This window comes from Mauremys mutica, chromosome 1, assembly GCF_020497125.1.
Source record: "Mauremys mutica isolate MM-2020 ecotype Southern chromosome 1, ASM2049712v1, whole genome shotgun sequence".
Taxonomy (NCBI): Eukaryota; Metazoa; Chordata; order Testudines; family Geoemydidae; genus Mauremys; species Mauremys mutica.
This window is the reverse complement of record NC_059072.1, coordinates 149,632,270-149,652,318: the sequence shown is the minus strand read 5'-3', so window position 1 is coordinate 149,652,318 and position 20,049 is coordinate 149,632,270. Positions and strand designations below refer to the sequence as shown.

The window sequence follows — 20,049 nt, the reverse complement described above, 5'->3', positions numbered from 1 at the left end:
CAAAGCTTGGGTACAGTACCAGAAAGTCTTTGTCCCATCCCACCATCTGACCCTCCAGAATAGCCTACTGAAATGTGCTCCTAATTAGGCTCCCCTGGAAACTGATCCAGAGACTGAAATATTAGAAGAGTGCAGCTGCTTCCTAGTTCCAAGGTGACTTCTGCAAGGTGTGGAGGTCTTTCTGCTCCCATTGAAGTCAATAGCTCTCCATCATTTGTGCTTTCTGTGAACTGCATTGGCTACAGGCTGCTCTGCTAAAAGACACTGTGGCAAAATCAGACTGGACAGCTGTAAGAGAGTAGTCATTTTGAGTGCCAGGAAGTGGGCGGACACAAGCCTGCCCACTGCTAAAGGCCCCTCCCCCAGCCTGGGGAGGAGCTACTGAGCCCAGTACTCAATTGAATACTTGGGACAACGAAGAAAGAAACCAGGAACAGGTGTGGGGAGTCAAAGGGCTAAAACTAGGGAAACCAGAAGGGGACACCAAGCAGAGAACCCCAGACAGCGCCCACTGCTCCTCAAAAATATCCAAGGAGCCAGCGGACGCCACCCAGAGGAACTCTGCCCAGATGCATGACTGGATGAAAGAACAAAAACAGGCCCCACAGTCGCAGGCTGCGCCTCAACCAACCTCCTCTTCCTGGTGTTATAAATGGCCACTTTGGCTATGGCTAGGAGGAGGTTGACGAGGAGGTCCCGTGACTTCGTGGGGCCATGGATGGGGTGTGCATAAATAAACAGGTGCAGGGAAAAGTGCAGCCAGAACCTCAACAGGAGGTTCTGGAGGAGCCAGAAGAGGGGCTGCAACCTGGCGCACTGCAGATACACATGCTTCAGGGTCTCCCGCACACCATAAAGAGGGCAGGTGTTGGGAAGAGAGGTGAACCGCCCCAGGTAACACACCCATGCTCATGGCTCCATGAAGGAGCCACCAACTGATGTCCCCGGTGGGCCGTGGAACCAAGGTAGAATACAGGCTGGCCCACTGGGGTCCCTCACTCTCTGCAGCTGGTAGAAGGTCCTGTTAGTTGGTGTGGGGGCAGGATATGAGGGTGGGGAAATGAAGAGTGTGGAGCATGAGCATGTAGAGATGGTCCCGTAGCACAGTTCAGAAATGAAACCAGCTGGAAATTGCATAGCCGTCTCAGGATACAAAAGGGTGGGGACCAAGAGGGCTCATGGGGCAGGGGCCCGATGAAGAGATCCGGAGGACCTGGGATGAGGGGCAGGCGGGGGATGCCCTCTTGCAGGACCCGCTCGAGAAAAGACTGAGAAGTGGGCAATAAGGCTGCCTCCACCTCCTGAAGTATGCGCCGGGGGGTACCAAAGCAGAGAGCCCCATGCACCAGCCAAGTGCAGAGGGATCCACCCAGCCGCCCCAATTGTAGTCCAGGAGGTCTCTGATCCTGGTAACTTCCATCACGACCACCCTCTGGTGCACTGAGGGCGACTCTGACACCTGCACATGAAGATGAAGATTGTGTGGCAGGGGCTCCGCAAGGAGATCTGCCCCCTGGGTGGCTGCCATGGACCTGGTCACTGAGACCAGCTTTCAGGTCTGGAGGAGGTCCTGGTAGAAGAGTGGCAGCTTGGAGAGGTCTCATGGAAGACCTCTTGGATGGTGATAAAAGAGCTGCCGCTTGTACCAGAGCCCTTGGAGGCGGTGGCGGAAGGTTTGCGCAAACATACTCCACGCCGAGCAACCTGCACCATAGAGGAGTCTCTTCAGGGCCTGGAGGCAGAAGACATGGATCTGCATGCGCAAGCATGTCAGGCCCTGTCCTTCCTCCTCCAGAGGAAGATGCAGCTCCCCCGCAGAGACCCAGTGCAGCCCCCAGCCAAAAGAACTCCTGACAGGGCCGGCTCTAGGTTTCTTGCCGCCCCAAGCAAAAAAAAATTTGGCTGCCCCCCGTCCCAGCCCTGGGCTCCCCCCGCCGCACTCCCCTGCTGCCCCAGTCCTGGGCTCTCCCCCACACACACCCACACCCCCTGCTGCCCCAACGCTGGGCTTCCCTCTTCCCCCCTCCCCACAATGCCCTCCCCCAACCCCGCTGCTGCCCCCGCCCTGGGCTCCCCTCCTTTCCCCCCACCAGTGACCCACACACACATACCTTCTGCCGCCCCAGCCCTGGGCTCTCCCCCTCCCCCTGCACCCTCCTTCCGCCGCAGTCACTGGTAACTCGCTCCCAGGGCGGGTCATTCATCAGGAATTTTGGATGTGCACAAAACACAGACAGGATTGGTTCCCATATGGTTCCAGAACTGCAGTAAAGTGGAACAATTTTCAGCTTGTGTAATTGGAGGATATCTGGATGCATATTATAAGACTGTCCTGCATAAATGAGGAAAAGTTGAGGTGCCTTTATTATTCTTTTGTTCCACTCTTTGTTTCTATGGGGAATTTGCCAATGCAATATCACCGTCTTCCTTTTAAACAAACAAACAAACAAACAAACAAACAAACAAACAAAAGGCAATGGCTGTTGAAAATAGCAATTCCAGTCCTAATAACCACTGGGAAGCATTTCTTGCTCAATTTTATCCTACTTTTTCTACAGCAAGTTACAGTGGATCAGTATATTTGATTTGGGAGAAATGAAGTAACAGCTGCCCAAACTGAGCTTGAGCACTCCTGAATTTTGAGGTGTTCAAATCTGGAAGGCAGGTGCTGGGTGTATGTGTGTGTGTGGGGGGGGCTCCGTGGGGGAGCACGGCAGCATGTGAGCAGCAGCGTATCTGCAGCTGCGCGGAGCCAGACACGCTGGTCTGAGTGGCACAGTAAGAGGGCTGGGGGCGTTGGAGAAGGGGTAGGGGGTGCCGGAGGGGCAGTCAAGGGACAGTGAGCAGGGGGGGTTGGATGGGTGAGGGGTTTGGGGGGCAGTCAGGGGACAGGCAATGGTTGGATAGGTATGGGAGTCCCAGGGGTTTGTCAGGGGACAGGTAGGGGGTGGGGTCCTGGGGAGAATTTGGGCGGGCTCTCAGGAGGGGGCAATTGGGGACAAGGAGAAGGGAGGGTTAGATAGGGGATGGAGTCCCAAGGGGCAGTTAGGGGCAGGGGTCCCGGGAGGAGGCAATCAGGGGACAAGGACCAGCAGCGCTTAGATAGGGGGTGGGTTCCTGGGGGGCAGGTAGGGGCAGGGGTCCCAGGATGGGGTGATCAGGGGACAGGGAGCGGGGGGAGGGGGGGTGTTGGATGGGTTGGGGTTTCTGTGTGGGGAAGTTGCAGGGAGTGGATGGTGGCAGAGGGGGGCTTCCCTCCCCCGGAGTGTCCTGTTTTTTGAATGTTAAAATATGGTCTCCCTGCCCTTCACAGCACTCACAGCACGCTGCCGCATGAGGCCCCCCCCTCTTTCCTTTCCAGTTGGTAGTGGCCAAGGGAATGCTGGGAAATGTAGTTGTTTCCCTGCTCCAGGGCTTGATCTATAGGCAGGGAGCTAACCAAGGAACTACAGCTCCCACAGCCCTCTGTTGGTTCTCAGCTCCCATGCCGCCCCTGCAAATAGGCTGCCCCAAGCAGGTGCTTGCTTTGCTGGTGCCTAGAACTGGCATCTAGAGCTGGGCCAGGCACCCCAGGGTTGGGCACAGGGTGTTGAGCCAGTGCCAGAGCATGGACAGGACTAGCTGATTGAACACCACTGCCCTCCCCTAAAGGGAGAGGCACTGGAGCAGTCCTGTCCACATCCGCAACCTCTCAGCCACCCTGCCCTCCAAATCATGCCAGTTCTCTAGTGGAGAAGGATGCGTGGCAGAAAAATAAATGCTGAGATAGAGCAGTGGACCAGCTCCCCACTGAATGGCCTGAAGCGCAGGTGGGAGGGAGCTGTGGAAAACAGGTATACTAACCCTAGAACGATAAGGGCCCTTTTCCTTATAAGCTGAAAAGAGTTTACCTTAGATCAACTAGGAACACCTGAGTCCAATTAAGGGACCTTTAACTCCTCCCCTCCCCTCTTTGGTGAGATAGGAGGAGGAGGCTTCCTCAGGGGGAGAGGGAATCAACCTAACTGACTGCCTCTGTGTAGGAGAAGGACTCATGCATGCGTGTGCACGCACACACACACACACACGGTTGGAAAAGATATCCGCCTTTTGTTTTGTGAATTTGTTTCTTTTGTTTATGGAGGAGCACTCCTTGGGCTGGGTGGGGAAATGAAGAGTGTGGAGCATAATCATGTAGAGATGGTCCCGTGGCGCAGGTCAGAAATGAACCAGCTGCAAATCACATAGCCGTCTCAGGATACAAAAGGGTGGGGACCGAGAGGGCTCATGGGGCAGGGGCCTGATGAAGAGATCCAGAGGACCTGGGATGAGGGGCAGGCGGGGGATGCCCTCTTGCAGGACCCGCTCGAGAAAAGACTGAGAAGTGGGCAATAAGGCTGCCTCCATGTCCCGAAGTATGTGCCGGGGGGTAGCAACGCGGAGAGCCCCATGCACCAGCCAAGTGCAGAGGGATCCACCCAGCCACCCCAATTGTAGTCTTTGATCCTGGTACAGGGCCGCCCAGAGGATTCCGGGGGCCCGGGGTCTTCGGCGGCGGGGGGCCCTTCCGTTCCGGGACCCGCCGCCAAAGTGCCCCGAAGACCCGCGGCGGGAGCCCCCCGCCGCCGAATTACCGCCGAAGCGGGACCCGCCGCCGAAGCGCAGCCCGGTCTTCGGCGGTAATTCGGTGGCCGGGGGGGGGTCCCCGCCGCAGGCCTTCGGGGCACTTCGGTGGCGGGTCCCGGAACAGAAGGGGCCCCCCCGCCGCCGAAGACTGGGCTGCGCTTCGACGGCGGCGGCCCCCGCTTCTCTCCCACCCCCCCGCGCCTGGCCCCGGCCGCCGCTTCTCTCCCCCCCCCCGCCTGGCCCCGGCCGCCCCCCCGCCACTTCTCTCCCCCCCCTGCCTGGCCCCGGCCGCCGCTTCGCCCCCCCCCGCCTGGCCCCGGCCGCCGCTTCTCCCCCCGCCCCGGCTTCTCCCCCCCCCCCGCCTGGCCCCGGCCCCGGCCCCGGCCCCGGCCTCTCCCCCCCCCCCCCCCCCTGGCCCCGGCCCCGGCTTCTCCCCGGCCCCGGCCTCGGCCTCTTACCGAGCACGTCGCCGGCAGGGCATGAGCTCCGTCCCGCTCAGAGCGGCGTGGTGTGGTTGGGGGGCTGTGAGCTCCACGCCGAACGGAGGCAACTGCCCCGCCCCCTCCCCACGGCGCTCTGAGCGGGACGGGGCTCAGGCCCCGTTGGAGCTCCCAGCCCCGCCCCCTCACCACGCGGCTCGGATCGGGGCGGGGCTCAGGGGATCGGCCGAGGCTCTTGATGCGCCGAAGCTCCAGGAGAGGGGCGGAGGCGGGAGCCTCCGCTCTTCTCTTGGGGGCCCCTGCGGAGCCCGGGGCCCGGGGCAAATTGCCCCCTTTGCCCCCCCCTCTGGGCGGCCCTGTCCTGGTATAGGGGAATGATGGACACACGCACGCACGCACACACACAGAGTTGGAAATGGTATCCGCCTTTTGTTTTGTGAATTTGTTTCTTTTGTCTGTGGAGGAGCACTCCTTGGGCCTGCCCCAAGGCCTACCATGAAAATATTGATCAATAAACCCAGAGTGGGAAAACAAACACTGTCTAGAGTGGGGCTGATTTACTCAAGTCCCCCCTCCCCACACATCACCAGAGGGGGAAGTGCTAAGTCCAGTCAGACAGAGAAGATGCCCTGCCACAATACATTTTAAGGTCTTAGTCCTCCTCCATAAAGCCTAACTACCTGAGCCATCTCCTCTCACTATGTCCCCCTGCCTGGCAGCTATGATGGGTCAGCGCAGATCTGCTGCCAGTTTTGGTCAGGATTAGGCATGGGGCAGGACTTTGCTGGGGGAGTGTCCTCAGCTCTTGAACACCCCCAAAGATGGTCCACAAGGGTCCATCCCTGACTGTCTTTAGGGTACAATGCAAGGTCATACTTGTTTATTTGAACAGGACTATCCTTGACTGATTTGTGGCCCCCTCTGGTGACCAAAATCTGATATTAAGAAACTGAAGTATCCAGAATGAGTGTCTACTTTTGAAAACTGGCCCACTATTATTGGAAATATTTGTACGGGGCAGCTTCCAGATATACTTGTCAGATGGGGCACTTTATGTATGCAAATATGTATGAAGACATGGTCCCTACTTTGAAGCGCTTAATAAACCTGAGGAGCCAGAACTAGAATCCTTGTTAGGACTGATCGGAAACTGGAATTCCTGTTCTGCAGACTTCACAATTTAAAAAAAATGTAGTTCTGCATTGGAATGAAAAATTGCAATTTCAAAATTTCCCACAGAATTGAGGGTGGGCAGAAGAGTCCAAAACTTCTTGTTTTGAAAAATTGAAATAACACTTCATTTCAACTTTTTTGAAACAAAAAGGCTGGTGGGCTACCAAGAAACCAGGATCCTAGAAGCCCTGAGAGCTCTGGCTCGAGCCATGGCTTCCAGGGTCCTTTCTCTGTGGCCACCTGCCAGGTGGACAAGCTGGCAGGAAAGATTAGATGTCATAAGTGACAAAATTGACACATTTCCACAATGTTTTAATTTCAACAAATCATCATTTTCCAAAAGAAAAATGTTCCATTGGAAAATTTCCAACCAGCTCTAATCCTGATTCTTGAGGGCCTAAAAATCACAGACCTCTACCAGGTTTCAAACCTCTATCACATGCACTAAAGGAAATTCCTCTTAGTATCTAGTAACAGGTCTCTTTCCCTTTCTGTATAGTTACTAGAGAGCAGCAAGATCCTACACACATGCTAGCAGAAAGCCAGCATGTTACAACAAGAGATGTGGGCACTTTATGAATTACATAGAAGGATGGAGAGGGTGAATTTTGAATCAAAGCTGGCAAGAAACTCAGCTCAGTCTGGCCAGGAGTGAGTGGGGCACTGGTACACAGGAAGTGGGCAGTGTTCTGCAGCTCCACATAAAGAGTGTAGGGGTTTCTCTTGTATACAGGAGGGCCTCAGGACCGATGGGAAAAAATGCAGACTGCCCATGCAGTCCTTTCTATTATGAAGCTGGTACGTGGTGACTCTTGATAGTGACAAATACAATTCCAGATAAACACTCTCTCTTGCTGTCTCAATCTCCCCTTCTCTTACTGGGTTCATTCTGAATTCGAGACACCAGCTCCACACAGATCTTCCAGACAGCAGCCCAGGTCCTTGGTAAAAACTATTGGTGATTTAACATCCCTGGACTGCAGTGTGGAGGGGATTTCCATATCCTATATGTTCTGGTACTGGCAGCCTCTCACCTGTGGGTCACTAACTCTGTCTGCTACTCATTGATGACAGGATTCTTGCACGAAAACTCCTAAAGCACTTTCAAGGCAGGAAACCGGTAACAAAATCCCAGACTGGCAAGGATCCTTCTTGACCCCAGAGGAAATGACACAGCTGTATTGCTGAGCCTGGAGTCAGCAGAGAGCCTGTTCTAAACCCCTTCTAGGGTCCAGTAAGCATCACTGATACAATAACACAGCTCTGAGAGGGGCTGGGAAGGGCTGTTATTCTGGAAACATCTGGGGCCTTGTGGAAAGCCACATGGAGAGTGTACTGCTGTCAGTCTGTCAGCCCCGTTCAGGGTAGGTCACGTTACTGAGAATAAAGCACAGGCAGTTAGACCACATCCCTGGCTGTTGAGTGGGGCCACAGGGGTTCAGCTCTGCTGTGTAAGCCCTTGCTGGTGGGATGTAGAGAGGTGTTGTGGTGCGGACAGACATCAACCTGCCCCCCTGAGCATCTCCCCAAATTAAATGCTCCAGACTGTTACCCTTCCTAGGTTTGTGGAAAGACAGGCCCGGCAGCTTCCAGAGAGCAGAGAATCCGATTGTGCAAGCGACTGTGAGCAGCAAACATAACCCCCAAGACACCAGGCTGCTCTGCAAATGAACACTGAGTCACTGGCTCTTGTTAAGAGAGGATAATGAGGTAGGCAACACTAACTTGGAGGAACAGAAAAGCTTTTCAGGAGGTGGGAAGGTAGGTCTCCTGTCTTGGAAGAAGTCCTAAACTTTCCTGCTATCTGAAACCTTCCTCCATCCCCTGGAAGGAAACAGGAGGAAATTGTTTAACAGCTTTGTATGCAGTGGCGTGACGTATCCATGCAGGGGCAGCAGAAGTAAAGAGTTGTGAAATTCATCCCTGTGCTGGTGCAGAGAGCAAATGGAGAAATTTTTGCCTTTCCTGTTCAGAGCTGCTGAGGTTGAGTCCCCAGCCCTGAAAGCTGACCTAGCTTGTGTACCCCAGCTCAGAGCCCTCTGGGGCATGGCAGCAATGCAGAATCAATAGGGCTACTCTCTGGCCAATCCACCTCCCACCCCCAGCACTAGCACCTCCTGCGTGGGGTGTGAAAGGGGATTGACAGCCAGTGGGAGCCATTTATGCCAGGGGTAATCCTCAGGTGGCAATGAAGCTGTTTTGCAGGTCCTTTGTGCTGCCATAACAGACCATGGTCCCAGAGACACTTCTTAAACAGCAGGGTAAGTAAGCCGCGTTTGAGTTGGTCCCTGTCCAAGAATGCACAATGGCCCCAAGAGTGAGTGTTACCTAGGCCAGAAACCCCTCTCTTATAGGATTACCATGCCCTTGCAGCAGACATGCCAAACCCACAGAAGAAAATGCAGAAATTGGGCTTGGTTTTGGCTTAATTAGCTTGTGAGTTGCTTGTTGGCTAGTTTTTGGCTTGTAGCTTGTTGCTTGATTGGTTTGTAGCTTGTTGCTTCTTTTTTTTTAATTGGCTCCTGGCAAGCAGGAGCAAGGGGTACAAGCAGAGACAAGGGGAGGAGAGAGTCAGGGGTGCACAGCAGGCCCACCATAGTCTCAGATTGCATGCCGGGGTGATTCCAGTCATATAGTGTTGGGGTTCTTAGGGATTGGCTTGTTTTGGCCTTGTTTTGAAATGGGATTAGCTTGATTTTTGGCTTATTGTGAAAGTCGGGGTGTTATATACTGCCTGGAAGTTGGCAGCTGTGCCTTGCAACTAGATTTTGGACCAACTGGTGAGGAAGGTGTGGCGTAGCAGACAGCTCACACCACTGCCTCTATCTTGAAGGAACTCAAGAAAAAAGACATCCCCATCTATGTCTCTCTCCCTCCCCATGGGAGCTTGGTGGTTAAGGTAATTGTGACAGGTTTGGTCACAGAGACCCCCTTGGGAATGCCACCTAGTGTGCTGAAACTACCTATGAACCTGATTTCCCTGCCAGCTTGGGACTTCAGAACCCTGTCTTGTTGAGCCAGACACGCAAACCTGCTGCAACACAGACCCAGGGTCTGAACCATGCCCCCAAAGCTGCAGACTTAACTGAAAATGGCTCAGCAAGTACTCTTGTTTCTAGCACCCAGACACCCAGCTCCCAATGGGATCCAAACCCCAAATAAATCTGTTTTACTTTGTATAAAGCTTATACAGGGCAAACTCATATATTGTCTGCCCTCTATAACACTGATAGAGAGATATGCACAGCTATTAATCACTTACTCTGGGTTTATCAATAAACAAAAGTGATTTTATTAAATATAAAAAGTAGGATTTAAGTGGTTCCAAGTAATAACAGACAGAACAAAGTAAGTTACCAAGGAAAATAAAACAAAACACGCAGGTCTAAGCCTAATACATTAAGAAACTGAATACAGGTAAATCTCACCCTTAGAGATGTTCCAATAAGCTTCTTTCACAGACTAGACTCCTTCCTAGTCTGGACCCTGGTACAATCCTTGTTAGCTCCAGCTCAGGTGGTAACTAGGGGATTCCTTATGACTGGCCCACTTTGTTCTATTCCACCCCCTTATATATCTTTGGCACAAGGCAGGAATCATTTGTCTCTCTGGGTTCCCACTTCTAAATGGAAAAGTACCAGGTTAAAGATGGATTCCAGTTCAGGTGACATGATCACATGTCACTGTAAGACTTCATTACTCAGGAAGGCTTACAAGTAAACAGAGCCATTTACAACCAATGGTCCTGGTTAATGGGAGCCATCAAGATGCCAAATCACCATTAATGGCCCACACTTTTACAATAGGCCCTCAGAGTTATAATTCATATTCCTACTTTCAGATCCAAGAATAACCGGTTCATACAAATAGGATGACCACACTCAGTAGATTATAAGCTTTGTAAAGATACCTTACGAGAGACCTTTTGCATAAAGCATATTACATCATATCCACACTTATAAACATATTTTTATAACACATATGGAGTGCGATGTCACAGTAATCATGGTCAGAGAGAAGGCTGGCTGCAAAGAGCACTGCACCCGAGAGCCCTGAACTGCAATGCTGGGATTCATGTGGTTGGAAGATATGCCAGCCTTCATATCCTGGACTATCAGGCCTTCATGGCCAAAAGGCAGGTTGAGCTCTGGTGTTAGTCAAGTCCCTCCCTTAGGAGAAATAACATTAGTTTTAAAAACTAGTGCTTGAGGGTGAGGGTGAGGTCTGGCATCAGTAGCTTTGAAATGGGTCATACTGTAGCCAGCACCTCAGCCACTGCTTGTCTTAAACCAGCAGTTCCAGAAAAGACTAAATCCTCTGTGGGGAATGGGCAGAGCCCTCTCTAGACAAAGATTACCCTGCATTCTCTTGAGCCTATGTCCTGTGCAGACCTTCTCACAGTGAGAGAAGGGAAAGAATGCTGGCAGTCGTATTGATGGCTAGTTTCATGGGGTACAGTACCCTACTGTGTGGGGCATTTAGCCTCTGGGGCAGCAGGGGAAGCTAAAGAGTACAAAGTCCCCTTTCCACAAGCAGCAACACTTGAAGGGTTTATACAGAATTCCTGATCATATAGGCTGCCACTTTGTGCAGCCTGCCAGCATAGGAACTCCTTATTGGAGGCAGGCTGGGAGCCCTTTATATGTTCTGGCCCCACCTCACCTCAGACACACAGATCCTGAGCATTGTTCAGTGTGACGGGCGCTGCTTGTTAGTTGGTGGGGTGTTGCTGTGTTGCCAACTCTCAAGCTTTTATCATAAAACTCACAATGTTTGGTGTTATTTATTAAAGCCCCAGCTCCTGGAAGCAAGTGATTTTTCTGAAAATCAATCTTAGCTTTCATTTAAAAAAAATCAAATATTTTGTCTTTCCTGATTGCACAGAGAAGTTTGCAGAATGTAACATGAGTGCATCCTAAAGGCTCTGAAACCAGAAGGCAAAGAAAAAGAACCCCAAAAGTATTCCTTGTTATTTTAATCTCATGATTTTGGGGGCCTGACTCATAATTTTTGAATGGATAGCAATACAGGATATGCTACTTGCCATATGCCTCCCTATAATCTCTGTCAATCTCCTGACTCTCTGTTGCTTCCTTGATTCCAGTTGCTTCCTCCATGAAATTGCTAAAATCCAGTGTGCTACTGTGCTCTGGTTTACTGGTTATGCAAGACCATGCCAATAGTCCACAGGGCTACAGCCTGCTGTTCCCTGGAATCTCAAAGGGGAGGTGTTCACTGGCCATCAGGAGACAGGCTGGTGACGATCAGAGGAAGCCACAAGCACTGTCCAGCCATGTCAGGAGGCTCTCAGGCACAGGCAGCTAACCCCTAGGAGAGGAACTGGGCAATGGAAAGAATTTGGTTTGTAGAAGAAGCTCTAATCCACAATGGGAGTGAAAGGGAATCTATTAAAAAAACACTGAACCAGAAGGGTTCTTTAATAAAAGAGGTTTGGGGATTGGAGGAGCCAGGGCAGCAAAAGAAAGGAATAATATGACTTCTGCTTGGACAGGAAGAGGGAAAGGGACTTGAAGAGAGTTTAGGGAAGGGAGTGGGATAGAAAGAAAGCCAGGTAAAAGGAGAGAGGGAGACACATGGAAGGCAATTAGCAAGGTACAGAGTCAGGGATTGGAAGGTAGGGTATAAGTAGGAAACATGTGGGAGGAGAACTAAAAGGATGGTATCAGAGCAGACTCTGCGATCAGTGAGTTTGCAGGGCAGGAAGATGCCGGTGCGACTGTGGCTGCTTCTCACCCTCCTGACCCTCCCGCACTGTAAGGGGAGAACTGAGCGGTATTTCTCATTGCCATTTACCTGCCTTCTTTCTTTTAGACTCCTTTCCTCTTTCTTTCTCCGTTCATCTCTGTGTCTCATTCACAGACGGGCGCTCTCAGACTCTCCACCAGACCCCCCGCTTCATTTCTCTGCCCCCCGGCTCCTCTGTCCAGCTGCACTGCTACCTGCAGGGATACAATGCAGAGCCCTACATGTACTGGTACCGGCAGCCTGCCCAGGGAGGAGCCCTGCACGTGCTCTTTCTCTCCAGAGTCAAGGGTTCGATTGACGACAGTTCGGAGAAACACTTTAAAGCTGCCCGACCGACCCAGCAGAACTTCACTCTGAGCACAGACAGCCTCTTCCCCAACCACACGGGGCTCTATTACTGCGCCTGGAGCCGCACACTGAGCCAAGCGGGTGCAGCCCCTGGACAAAAACTCCCCCTGTCGCTGTGAGGAGCTGAGCTGAGATCAGGTTTCACCCACTAGCTCAGTCTCCTGCCTTGCCCTGCTCCGTACTCTCCAATGGACACTGTGATACACAGCCCCACATTTGATGATTTAGTTGGGGATTGGTCCTGTTTTGAGCAGGAGGTTGGATTAGATGACCTCTTGAGGTCCCTTCCAACCCTGATATTCTATGATTTCTAACTCATTACAGGCCACTACAAATCATAATAAACACCTAGCTCATCAGTATGGAATCAACCTCCTGGGCCACATTTTGCCCTCCCACCAACGCCCTTTCCAGCCAGTGCAGGATTGTGCTCTACATCTATTTTTCAAGGTGGTATATCCAGTCTGGGTTTAAATGGTGCTTCCACTTCCTCCCCAGCAGAGACTGTTCCCAAGTGGAGCTGGTTTGAGAAATTTCCGTGGTCCCAAATTGCAGCAGAAGTGCAACTGTGTCAAAATTTAAAATGCTTGGCACAATCGGATCAATGTCACCAGAATTTCATTTTGCAAGAAAAGCTGGGGAAAAAAACAAACAAACAAAAAAAACCCAGTCAATGTGAAAATGGGACATTTTTACATTTGCAGAATGCAATGTTTCAATTTTTCATTTTGCAACAACTTTTTGTTGCTCATTTTTATATGTTGTGTTATATAGTATATTATACTATCATACAAAATAAAAAAGTCAAAACTGAAACAAAATGTTTTGTTTTGAAATGAAACATTCTGATCAACCCGAAACACACTTTTAATTTTTTTTCCTTTGCCGAGAATTTAAAATTTTTAGTTTTTGCTTCCATTTGGAATAAACCAAATTTCAAGATCTCAAAATCCTTTGTAAAACAGAACTTCTGTCCTTTGCACAGCTTGATTCACTAGTCTAATGGATCCCTATTAAGAAATGTTTCTTTCTCTGTTATATTGAACACAGGCTCCCTGACAGCCCTGTTCTGCTTTAGTGTTTAAACAACTAATAGGTAACATTCTGTGAACAGGGTGTATATGCTGGCGGGAGTAGGGGGCATTATACCACCTCTGAAAAGGAAATGATTTAGGAATTAGGAATATCCAAATTCACACAGTTTCTGGGTATGGCTGGTGTCTGATGCAGCTGCCTGATGCTATTGGGTGTTTCTGACTGAAACCCCCAGAGATAGTGGAACTCCACTGCCACATTCATGCTGACATGGCCCTGGGGGAAGGGGACATTTCTTCCCCAACCCACTTTTCAGAATCAGTTTAATCTGCACGTGAGAGGGACAGTCACTGATAGTTAAGCTCTCACCCCTGTTTCCATCCTGAGATAGTGAACAGAGTCCATTGCAATCAGATCCTGGTTATGGTGGTTCAGCTGGTACCTCCATTGAGGCATTGTGTGTGCCTTTGAGCGGAGCTGATCTGTGTCCCTGAGCTTGCAGGAACTCCCAACAGGTGTCCCCCCCATAAGAGGCTGATGCAGAGGAAAGAGGAAATGGCAGTTACACAGCTGCTCACATTAAGGGCAGGAGAGGCAGTTTGAGGATTTATGATAAGAAAACATATGGGAATATGTATTGAGTGCCTGAACAGCTTGGTTTTGTGGCAATAGTTTAATGTAAGTAACTCAATTGCTGTTTTGTGCTTTATTTTAGAATATATGGGTCTAATGCTGGACTCAATGAAATCAAAGACAAAACTCCAGGTGACCTCAAGGGCACCAGGATTTCATCTTACATACTGATATAATATCTAATGTGAATGTGTACACTGCATTTACCGAGAGGTATGTCTGTATGTATATATTTTTCCCTTGATGCTCTGTATCTATTTATCTGCACAGTCCCATTGACTGCAAAGTTAGAACCACAGCTCTAGGATCCAGAGGTTACATTTCCCATATGCTGCCAGTGTGTGTCACCCTCACTCCATTCGCTGCTCATCTGCAGAGAGTCTCTCTGTTGAAGTGCAGGTGACACAGTTCTGCTAAAGTAACCTGGCCTCACAGTGCAGTGCTTTCGTTTTGAGTCATCTCATTCCTAAGGGTGGGATTGGGAGAAAAGAGGTCACTTTGTGGGGCTCTTTGCTGCGTGGCAGCAGCAGCAGCTTCTAGAACAGCAGCTAGTATTGCTAACAATGTAGCATCCATCATGGTGAGATGTAATCATGTTACATTGGTTCTAGGATCTGTCTGCATGTCCATCTTCCTCATGGGTATTTTGGTACAATGCCCACTCTAGAGACCATGCTGTGATAACAGGTGCAAATAGAGCAGCATCTTCTGTTTGACTGAGAGTGAGGCCAGGAACTTCTAGGTTCTTCTTCCTATTCTAGTCACTGAGTAGATCTTTAAGGCAACTCAGTGCCTCAGTTTCTTCATCTGTAAAACCCTTATTACCTCAAAGGCTATTGGGAGCTTGCCACTCCTGTTCCTACTGGAGTCGTGGAAGTTCTTCCATTAACTTCAATGGCAACAGGAGCAGGCCTTTAATTATTTAACCTTTGATTGCTAGGTAGTATTCATTATGGCAATGACAATAGGGCTGGATTGGCTTGGTCATAGGCCAAGAAGCAGAGCTACATGTAAAGGACAAGCCAGACATGCATCTCCCCATCTAGATCCCCCTTCCTATCTCTATTCTCCCAAATTTAGATTCCCTTCCCAATATAAGGTCCATATCTGCCTGCTGTCCCATTGCAGCCAGACACCTGCCTTCTGCCTCTCCTCTCCTCACTGCAGAGAAGTCCCTTCTTCCTTCACTAATCTAGTGGCCCTGTGCTGCCACTGGTAGGTGGGGTGATACATTAGTGAAGGTGCCTGTCATTATTTTATGTGCGGTCCCCAAGACACCCATCTCTTAAAATGTATGGCCCCCTATTAATGCCTTGTTCCCAACTGCCTTCCCTTTAAAACATGCCCAGCATTCAGTTACACACTGGATTATTAGGTATATCAAGATATACACCATAATCTACTGCCCTGCAGTGTGTTGGGTGCTGGCACTTCAAAGGAAAGCCAGCCACTGACCAAAGAGGCCATGAGCAATTATTGGGGAAGCCACAAGTCTCCTCCAGACAAGCTGGGGGGTTCTCAGTATCCTGGGTAGCCTGTTTTGGATGATTCTAAATACAATTACGTGGGGAAGTGGTTTGTACTTTGGAGTGTCTTGGATTAGCCAGAAGGGAAGGTGAATACTGCATATTTCTGCTTTGTCACTTCTCTTTGTATGTGTATGTGTGTGTGTGTGTGTGAGAGAGAGAGAGAGAGAGAGAGAGAGATTATTTGAAACGATTTAGAGGGAAAGGTCCAGGAACAGGGAAGGTGAAAAGACGATGATCTGTACCTGGAGGGTGAAATTTTATAACCTGACTGAAGCTGGAAGGGTTGGAAAGGCCCACTGGTGGGCGAAGCTGGGTAGGAAAATTTTAGTGACAAGAATATTGATATAGGCACAAAAATAATGTGATTTCTATATGAGCTGTAAGAGAGAAAGACAGCAGAAGAGACAAACAAAGATCAGGAAAGAGAGAGGAGACTGGAAAGAGAAGAGTGGAACAGAGGGGAGTGTCAAAGAGATCGAGAGAGTAAGGTATATAAGGGGCTAGGAAAAAAGAGTCACAAATTGTGGGTCAAGAGTAGGAGAGAGGGAACATGTGAAAGGAAAATTTGAATATTGGTGTCAAATGTCTGAAGAGTAGCATATCCGGCCTTAGAGAGACGATGCGTCCGGCTCTGTGATCAGTGAGTTTGCAGGGCAGGAAGATGCCGGAGCGGCTGCAGCTGCTTCTCACCCTCCTGACCCTCCTGCACTGTAAGGGAAGAACTGAGCGATATTTCTCATTGCCATTTACCTGCCTTCTCTCTTTCGGACTCCTTTCCTCTTTCTTTCTCCGTTCATCTCTGTGTCTCATTCACAGGCGGGTGCTCTCAGACTCTCCACCAGACTCCCAGCTTCATTTCTCTGCCCCCCAACTCCTCTGTCCAGCTGGACTGCTACCTGCCAGGTTACAGTTCAACCCTCTACATGTACTGGTACCGGCAGCCTCCCCAGGAAGGCGCCCTGCACATGCTCTTTCTCTCCAGAAGCAAGGATTTGATTGACGACAGTTCGGAGAAACATTTTAAAGCTGCCCGACCGACCCAGCAGAACTTCACTCTGAGCACAGACAGCCTCTTCCCCAACCACACGGGGCTCTATTACTGCGCCTGGAGCCGCACACTGAGCCAAGCGGGTGCAGCCCCTGAACAAAAACTCCCTCTCCCCGCCCCCCCCCCCACTCGCTGTGAGGAGCTGATCTGAGATCAGGTTTCACTCATTAGCTCAGTCCCCTGCACTGTCCCCTCCCACAGACACTGTGAGACACAAACCCAGCTTCTCCCTTCTTCTCTTGAAGGAGGAACATTTGTGTCATGTTTCATAATTCATCATAGCTATTTGCAATGGAAAAGAGGTCCTAGGCCACATCTGATGCAACTCCTTTCCAGATGCTGCAGGATTATTCCCTGTGATGTACTCACCAGCCTAGGTATAAATGAAATTTCTTGACCCGCAAGTGCATCATGCATTGACTGCGTGGCAGGTCCGAAGTTTTAAGAGGCTGTGTGGCTCGACGCTGCTCTAGTTCCTTCTTATCACCACATGGCCAGAGTCGGAATCTCTGTTCCTTAGTGCTCTTAGCTCACTCAGAGAACTGTTCTTTGCTCATTGTCTGTACATAGTTTTTTGTAGTTGTATATAGTTGTCCCATTCGTTCATAGATAGGTCTCCTTCATTGGACTTTTCCCCTTGTGGGGACTCCTCCACCGGCCCAGGGACTATGCCCAAGCAAGCCAGGTTCAAACACTGCTTCGTGCCCATGGTCATTCTCTGTGAGCAACAAGCACCACTTTGGCTTTACCACTAGGGCAAGCTCATATTGCCACCCACTGCTCCATCTGCTGCTCCTTTCCAGCTTGGACTTGAGAGGCCAGGGAACTTCACCTCCGCAAGTTCCTTATGGAGGAGGCAATGCACCCACACATGCAACCAGATCCAAGGACAATGGATCTGATGGATTGGAGCTATGCACTGGTGGTTTACACCTCTCTGGGTCCTTCGTGGCTGGCACTGCCACAACCGTCCAAGACCCATCATGCTCAGAAGAATCACGGTCATGGGCATAAAGGTGGCTCCCTGACAGGGACAGCCTCTAAATGCAGTGTTGCTTCCCCAAGCCATGCTTGGTCGGGTGAGAAGTCACACATCAATCTGGATGCTCCAGTGCCGAAGAAACCCTACTCAGGGACCATAAATCAAAGCACCATTGGTCCCACCACCAACTACAGTGACTAGTCCACTGCCATCACTTCCGTCTCCATGCACTTCACCAGGACCATCCAGACTTGCACATCTGGTCCAGCATACACCGGGACGCCCTCTCCTTCCTCCTGCCCCAGTGACCACCTGCAATACCAGGTTCTGCTTCACTGGATGACTCTGGACCTCAACCTACCTGTGGAAGATGTACAGGACCCCCGGAACCAGTTCCTGGACATATTACAACCCCCTGGGCCTTCCCACACTGCCCTGCCTATTCATGAGGCCATTTTATAACTGGCCCAGATGGTCTGGCAAACACTGGCCGTTTGTGCCTCTACTCCCAAGCAGGCAGAACGTCGGTATTTTGTCCCCTCCAAAAGGGCCAACTTTCTTTTTTCTCATCCACCGCCTAACTCTCCTGTGGTCCATGTGGCAACTCAACGCACCTGGCAGCAGCATTTTAAAAATACTCCCCCCAGTCATGCCGCTAAGAAGCTAGACCTCCTGGGCCCCAAGGTCTACACTGTGGGCCTCCAATTCCACATTGCCAGCTATCAGGGCATCCTGGCCAAGTATGACTTCCTCTTGTACTCGAGGCTTACAGATTTCAAAGCTTTCCTCCCTCTGAAGAAGCAGCAGGACTTCCAGCACTTTCTGGATGAAGGCAAATTGGTCACCAAGGTGGCTCTCCAGGCAGCAGTTGATGCTGTGGATACTGCGGCCCACTCTCTGGCCTCGGGAGTTGTCCTCCACCATGATTCCTGGCTGCAATCTAGTGGGTTTCCAAAGAAGATCCAGACTATGCTCGAGGACTTCCCCTTTGACAATAACAAACTGTTCAGTAACAAAATTGACGAGACCCTACACTCCCTTACCTTAAGGACTCCTGTGCCACCTTCCAATCACTGGGTATATATACCCCATCCCCAACCCACAGGCAGCAGAGTCATTCTTCAAAACCCACCCTTGTGCCACCTATCAGCCATATCCTCAACATCCCCAAGAACCATCTTGGTGTTATCAGCACTCACAGCAACCCCACTACTCCTCTCCCACTGCCCCTGACACTTCTTCTGTCCTGCAATGTTCCTCCAAACAGCCCTTTTGACTCCTTCTCCGAGACTCATGAACCTCCCTCCAACCCCGAGGCAACCACCCAGGTCACGTCTTCCTTTTTGCCCACAACTGGGGTGTGATTATCTCCGGTTGCTGACTGCTGGACATTATTCATCAGGGCTACATCATAGAATTTCTCTCCTTTCCACCCTGTCATCCTCCTTGGGAACCTTCAGGAGATCCCTCCCAATACCATCTTCTCCAAGAGGAAGCAGATGGCCCTCTTCCGCAAGGGTGCCATAGAATCTGATCCACAATGCTACCATAGCCGTGGTTTCTACTCCCCTTACTTCCTTGTACTGAAGAAGGGAGGTGGTTTCCATCCCATTTTGGATCTTTGGTTGCTGAACAAATTTATCTGCAGATTCTCCTTCCAGATGGTCACGTTCCCCATCGTCATCCAGTCACTTCCCCCTGGAGTCTGGTTCATGGCTCTCGATATGAAGGACGCATATTTCCATGTAGACGTCCACGCTGTTCATCGCAAATTCCTCCGCTTCATGGTGGGCCTTTCCCACTACCAACTCCAGGTCCTTCCCTTCAGGATTGCTACTGTCCCTTGCATATTTATGAAGGTTTGCAACACCATGACAGCCCACATGCCACACCTGGATCACTCCGTGTTTCCCTACCTAGAAGACTGGTTCCTTGTGGCACCGTCCTGAGCCCCCATTCTCACCACCATATGGACCCTACCCACCCTCTTCGATATCTTGGGGATCTGTATCAATGATAAAAATCAGTCCTTGCCCCTATCCGCACGTTTTCTTTCATAGGGGCTTGCCTGGATTCTGTCGCAGCCTGAGCCTTTCTTCTCTCTCTCCTTTTAAAATCCTGAGGTCTGTGCCTCTGGTTCAGAATGAGCCCACTGCTCTACCACCATGTCAAGACTGATTCCCCGCTCTGGCACTTTGAGTGCAAAAGGTGGGGACTCTAAAAATTAATACTGGCCAGTCCAGGCTTGTATTAAACTCCCAAGGTTACAGCTTCTCTTTGACCTTGGACGGGTAGACAGGGCCGCCCAGAGGATTCAGGGGGCCCAGGGCAAAGTAATTTCAGGGGCACCTTCCATAAAAAAAAGTTGCAATACTATAGAATACTATATTCTTGGGGGGGTGGGGGGCTGCAGGGCCTGGGGCAAATTGCCCCACTTACACACACCCCCTCCCGGGCAGCCCTGTGGGTAGATGCTGCCACAACCCATGT

General features: G+C 50.7%; 2 gene segments (V, D, J or C); both read left to right on the top strand.

Moving 5' to 3' along the window:
* The first annotated feature begins 11,895 nt into the window (after positions 1-11,895).
* Positions 11,896-12,451, top strand: LOC123350545. The segment is given in 2 exon segments: positions 11,896-11,992; positions 12,099-12,451. Coding segments are annotated over 2 exon segments (450 nt in total).
* A 3,652-nt stretch (positions 12,452-16,103) lies between these two features.
* LOC123350456 lies at positions 16,104-16,728 on the top strand. The segment is given in 2 exon segments: positions 16,104-16,239; positions 16,346-16,728. Coding segments are annotated over 2 exon segments (432 nt in total).
* Positions 16,729-20,049: the final 3,321 nt, after the last annotated feature.